The following is a 6,290-nucleotide window of genomic DNA, read 5'->3' on the forward strand; positions in this document are numbered from 1 at the left end:
CGGTTGGCAGGAGATTTTATATTGGAAATTCAAATTAAGGATCGAGGACGGATGACGATCTATCATCTGTTCTGATATCGGAGCAGAGAACGGAGAGAAAGCGTTCTGAGCCGTCCGTCTCGCTCCGTCTTCCGTCGTCCGTCTCGAAGCTAAATTCAAATTTTCTGTTTTGGTTAAGGTTCGATCGGTGAGGAAAATGAGAGATATAAATAAAAGATTCCCGCGCTTTTTGGCTGCTTTTCAGAAGATGGGAAAGAAGATGGAGGGAATCGCGTCGATTGCTCTACTGCCGTGCGGCTCCATCTCTGGTCACTTCATTAGGCTTGAAGATTCCTCGTGTTATGGCCTCCACGGGACCGGTATTTCATGATTCTGAGTTTTTTTCGATCATTGTTCTGCATAATGATCCGTCTTTCTTGGTCTGTGAACGATTTTAATCTGATTAATTGTGCATTTCATCGTGTTCTTTCCTTATCTATTTGGTTTTCCGTCCACTGGTTCATTCTTATTTTGGTCTTTTTATTTCCAGTTTTGTTGTCTTCGCTGTTGCCTCTTGATTATTCCTGTCCGGATGTTTGTAAATCAGAACGTTCGAACTCGCCTCGCCAGTCGACCAAACATTTCATCGTGTTCGTTTCATCTCATCGTGTTTGATGAGGGAGAAGATGGACGCAATAACGTCGATTGCTTTGCTACCGTGCGGCTCTATCTCTGGTCACTTCATTTGGCTTGAAGATTCCTAGAGTTATGACATGATTCCGTTTTTCTTTTCGATCACTTTTATGCTTGATGATCTGCCTTTCTTGATCTGTGAAGGATTTTTATCTGATTAATTGTTTATTCCATCGTGTTCGTTTCATTTATATTTGGGTTTCCGTCCGTTCCTTCATTGCTATTTAAGCTCTTTTTATTTCAGGTTTTGTTGTCTTCTTCGATGTTGTCTCTTGATTATTCCTGTCCTGATGTTAGTAAATCAGAACGTTTGAGCTCGCCTCGCCAGTCGACTTATCATTTGTTGCTACATTGTATCTTTAATCTCTTCCACCGTTGAATTTCTAAATATTTTCTTTGACCTTAAGATTATTAGAGAACTTATTTATAGCTTGGAAGCCTGTCTTATTTTTGCGATCGTCGTTCTCTTTTATTTAATCCTCTTATCCAACCTGTCAAAGAGCAGTCGAAGAATTAAGAAAACATTTGCGATTTTTAGTTTCTAGTTTCTGATTTTCTGATCCTAAGAATCATGACAATTATTTCCTCTTTTTTTTAGCAACAAGAAGGCTTCATAAATACTATTCTTATTGTCTATTGATCTTGCTGCCATGGGACGACCTTTTTGTCCTCCCATTGTCAAAAATGAAAGAAATAGAAAAGATTGAAAAAAATTAACTTATTTTACTGTTAGAATATTAATGATTTTTTCTCTATATGTTTTCTAACTTCAACTTTTTTAGAATCTTTGGCGCCGAAATTATTATTTTGGTCATTTTCGATTGAAGTGATTTATTGAAGTCCGCTGTCTCATTTGCGTCAAAATTTGGCGTTTCAATCATTTTACTTTCCTGTTGAATTACCGTCGCTCATTTCTCTCACTAGCCCTTCCTTTGCATTATGCATCGAATCAACAGAAACTAGTTCAATTTTTTTCAAAAACATCTTCCTTCAATCCAGATGATGTCCTGATGATCGATTCCGTACAGAATAGAAAAAACATTTTCGCCAAATTTTATATATTTAAGCTTCTTTTTGTTCCTATCTTTCACACGCATTGTTTTACTTCTTCGTTAGCGCAGAGTTAGCATGTGAGAGAGAATGCAGTAGAGGAGAAGATTATCGCTTGATCAAGCTGACTATATGCGATTACTCTGTAAGATAACACATCTCGTTTCGCAGTCTCCATTTTCTTGAAATTTTTTTTGATGAAATTCAGGAAAAATGCAGAACAAGAGAGAAAAGGTGGTCGTCATCGAATACAGAGGGCATGATGCGGCAAAGTTCCGATCAATTCACTGTGTGCACGGGTAAGTCCGAATTTTTATTGTTATAATTTCCTCTAATTCAACAGGGGATGTAGCTCAGATGGTAGAGCGCTCGCTTAGCATGCGAGAGGTACGGGGATCGATACCCCGCATCTCCATTTTTTTGTTAATTTCTTAAAATTCTTTTTATTTAGCTCTTTAATTTCCTCCATAGCCCAGGGAAATATTGTTTCTGGTCGTCAGAAAGTCAGGCCTGTCCGGTTTGTGGTCCAGAGAAACAATAAATTCTTTGAAATCAGACAAAGAACAATCATCTCCAACATTAATCATGTTTCAGCTGTTTATTTTTTAATGCCTAAATAAATTTCCTCTATAGCCCTGCGAAATATTGTTTCTGCTCATCCGAAAATCAGGCCTGTCCGGGTTGTGGTCCAGAGAAACTATAAATTCTTGGAAGTCTGACAAAGAACAATCATCTCCAACATTAATCATGTTTCAGCTGTTTATTTTTTAATGCTTAAATAGTTGTAAAATTAATGTTTCAATCGGCGGATAGCGAGCAATTTTCGAAACCGCCAAGAAACTTCAGTAAACTAATGTTTATGCTGGGCCAAAAATCAGGCCAGTTTGCGGTCTAGAGAGAATTTATTCTTAGAAATCAGACAAAGTTCTCGCATCTCCAAATTAATGATGTGTCAGCTGCTTATGTTTTATTCCCTAAATATTCTTAAAATTAATATATAGATCGGCGAATGGCGAGCAATTTTTTGAAACTCGTAATTACTGTATTTGATCGTAAATGGGATTTTATTGTGGTGGCCGTTGTGGATAAGATTTAATCCACGTCAGCTTCTTCTGCTGACTCAGGTGGGGCGAGGAAGCCGCGGAGGAGGTGGAAAAGGCCAACCAAGGGAAGCAAAATATATCGATTTCTTTTGACTGTGAGACTTTGAAGGCGGATGCAGCCGCTGAGGACCATGTCAGGAGGTTCATGCCCAAGCTGTCCGGCCACGACGTCGTCGGTACGTGGGTCCCACCTATTATTATCATATAATATTGGGGTTTTATACATTATTCGGATATGTATCTTAGCCTTTTGGACGTTGACTTGTAGTCAACGTGGGTCCGATGACCATTTCGGGTTTTGATTTCCAAGTGGAGGAGCCGAATGAAGTGCAGACATCATGAAAGCTCTTGGCCGAGGAGATAAGTTAATTTTCCCTTAAGTCTCTTCCTTTTTTTTGGTTTTCTCTGGGCCTAGAGTCGTCAAGACATTTATGTTATCAGCGATCACCAAGTCTTGTTAAATAATTATTTATTTTGCATAGGGATTTCGGATTATTTATTTGCTTGGTTGAGTTTGCATCTTCTTTTCTTTTAAAAAAGCGTTGAGGTATAATCATCTTCTTTTTAAATTTCATTATTTTATTTTGATATTCATCTATTCCACGAAGTGTTGACAGTTAGGTAGAAATCTTTGAGGTCTAGAAGTATTCTCATCTTCTTTTGTTTCTCTTTGGGCCAAGAGTCATCTAGACTTGTATGTAATCACCGATCATCAAGTCTTGCCACATAACTACTTATTTTGCAGAGGGATTTCGGATTATTTATTTGCTTGATTGAGTTTGCATCTTCTTTTCTTTTAAAAAAAGCGTTGAGGTATAGTCCTCTTATTTTAAAACTTCATTGTTTTATCTTGATAGTCATCTATTCCACGAAGTGTTGACAGTTAGCGACAAATCTTTGACGTTTAGAAGTATTCTCTTCGTTCTTTTGGTTCTCTCTTGGCCAAGAGCCATCTAGTCTTTTATGTAATCACCGATCAGCAAGTCTTGTTAATTACTTATTTTGCTTTGGGATTTCGGATTCTTTATTTGCTTGGGAGTTTGCATCTCCTTTTCTTTTAAAACTAATGTTGATTATTTTATCTTGATAGCCATCTATGCCGCTAACCGTTGAAAATTATTGACAAATATTTGAGGTTTCAGATGTATTTCCTTCTCTTGGTTCTCTCTGGGCCAAAAATCGTCTAAATTTTTCCTTAATCACCGATTATCAAGTCATGTTCAGTAACTACTTTTGATCTGGGTTTTCGGATTCTTTATTTGCTTGGGAGTTAGCTTCTCCTTTTCTCTTAGAACTTAAGTTTTGAGGTACAGATGATTATCTTATCTTGAAAGTCATCTATTCCGCTATGTTAATTTTTGGTAACTTCTGGCTAATATACATGTGCGAATAATGCAAACGAAAATTTATTTTTCCCTTGGAGTTTTTATTGTTTTTATTATGTCATCCCAGTCTCTCGATATTTCTGTTTCCAAATTGATATCACAGGCAAGTTGAAAAGTTTTTACTCTAGCTCAATTTTTTTGTCCTTCCATGATTGTCCATTTTTTTCGAATATTTTGTTGCAACTAATTCAATCATGCGCTATGGCAGATTTATAAGTTGATTTGGAGATATCACCAATTTATAGAATTCAGTTCATCCATAAAATGTGACTATATGTTCTGTTGAAGAAAACTCTAGACATGATACTATTGGAATGTGTGATAATCTAATCAATTTATTGACAGTTGGGTCCACCAAAATAGGTTAGGAATCTAATTTGCTGTAATGTTTTTTAAGGTGGTATAAAAAAACATGGGGCTGTTTAAAACATGTTTAATGCGTACAAATTTGGACGTGAAATTTTAGAATATTTGTTTTTCAATTGCTCTCCATTCTATGAGGCGGTAATTTTCTTCCTCTAGATAATTAATTTTATCATCGTCTTTGGACATATCCATCTGTTTCTGGTGAACTCATTTTATTTTAGATGGACTGAATTGCATAAATAATTTCTAGAAATGTTTTTCATTTTTTCCTCTTTTCCTCAAATCCTACATAGTTTAGAGAAAATAATGTGTAATTCATTGAAAGTTCTATACTTTTTATTTAATAAATTCATCCATACTTCCTTTAAAATAATTATCTTATAACAATGTGGAAAATAAATTATTTTATTATTTAATTATGATACCAGAACGGACTTTGTGAAAACAAATGTTGGTGTGGAGATTAATCCCTTGTCTTCTTCGCCAACGTGGTGTGTGGAGGTTTGTACAAAAATTGTACATGTACATGAAACTACAAATAGTTGGATTCAAATTACAGGCTTTATTTTTTTTCTCTTTGTGATATGCCACCAAAATTAATCACGAAGAAAGGTCAATATCAATGATCAAATTAAAAACATTATAATTTATTCTTTAATTTTTAATTGTCCGAATTCTTGCGATGGGAGACGTCCATGTGATGTTGGGAATGACGATTGAGAGGAAGACGACGACATCATCAGTCAGAAGAAAGAAAATCCGTCATTCATTCGTTAGGGAAAATGCGCAATACATAGTACAGATGTCATTTGGATCTTAAGATCTAAATCAGGTCTATTATAGTGGTCATATTAAATAGAAGATATGGGTATATATATGTGAAAAAAGAAAAAAAACAACAAAACAACACAAATAGACCTGATTTGGATCTTAAGATCCAAACAACAGAAATGTCAGATTCTCACAAAATGGATCAAGGATGTAAACACAAGGACAATCTTGTTTGTAAACAAAAATATAAAGGGTAAATTAAAGATTTGGGAGCAGTGCGTTTGCTTGAAAATGCGTAAGTGAGATTTTTCTGAATCCTAGAAATAAATAATGTCTTAAATTACATAGCCAAACTTAGTTAGATGAATTTTCGATTGTGTAAAATTAGGTTCAAACATGGTAGTGTGCTCCAAAAATCTTAGGAAGATCAAATGAAGGGAAAAATGAATGTAGAGCCGGACCGATGAAATTAGCACTCCATATCTTCATGAAGAAAGTTGCCTTTTCACTGCAAGATTGAAGTACGAAAATCTAGTCAATATTTTTTATGTCAGAAATGAATAATCAAGACATGAAGAATCAGTCTATAACCTATCGTTTTCCAAATTCTCAGATCAATCAAACTAGATTTTACCAATAAAATGACCAGGTTAATTCTAGTATGCATATTTTGGTTAATAACGTTCAAATTATGATAATAATTTCTAAGTAAGAAATTAATGACAATGATAATATTTTTATCCGTTAGGAAACAAACAGAATCTTGTTAATCTTATCTGACAGCTAATTAAACTGAACCATATATTGATGTTTTGTGGCCATGATCGATAATACTCTTTAAATAGTGATTAACATGATGAGGGGGGAACACATATAAACTACAAGACATTGAGGTGAGAAGGTGATAATTATTAACAAGATTAAGATGATTAATATATTATAT

General features: G+C 35.0%; 1 protein-coding gene and 1 non-coding gene across 3 annotated transcripts; both read left to right on the plus strand.

Annotated features, from left to right (window-relative positions):
* Positions 1-217: 217 nt before the first annotated feature.
* On the plus strand, positions 218-3,330 carry LOC144707202 (uncharacterized). 2 transcript variants are annotated; one of them, XM_078580332.1, is made up of 5 exons: positions 218-359; positions 1,794-1,867; positions 1,942-2,021; positions 2,847-3,001; positions 3,094-3,330. In XM_078580332.1, the coding sequence occupies exons 1-5, from the start codon at positions 248-250 to the stop codon at positions 3,165-3,167; spliced, it is 495 nt and encodes a 164-aa protein (XP_078436458.1). In that variant the 5' UTR covers positions 218-247; the 3' UTR covers positions 3,168-3,330. The 2 variants fall into 2 exon arrangements, with proteins under 2 accessions (XP_078436458.1, XP_078436459.1); XM_078580333.1 differs by lacking the exon at positions 1,794-1,867 and having other exon boundaries at positions 1,931-2,021.
* Positions 2,065-2,137, plus strand: TRNAA-AGC (transfer RNA alanine (anticodon AGC)). Its single transcript has one exon. It is a non-coding gene; the product is annotated as a tRNA-Ala (tRNA).
* Positions 3,331-6,290: the final 2,960 nt, after the last annotated feature.

The sequence above is a fragment of the Wolffia australiana genome, chromosome 8 (assembly GCF_029677425.1).
Source record: "Wolffia australiana isolate 7733 chromosome 8, ASM2967742v1".
Lineage (NCBI taxonomy): Eukaryota > Viridiplantae > Streptophyta > Magnoliopsida > Alismatales > Araceae > Wolffia > Wolffia australiana.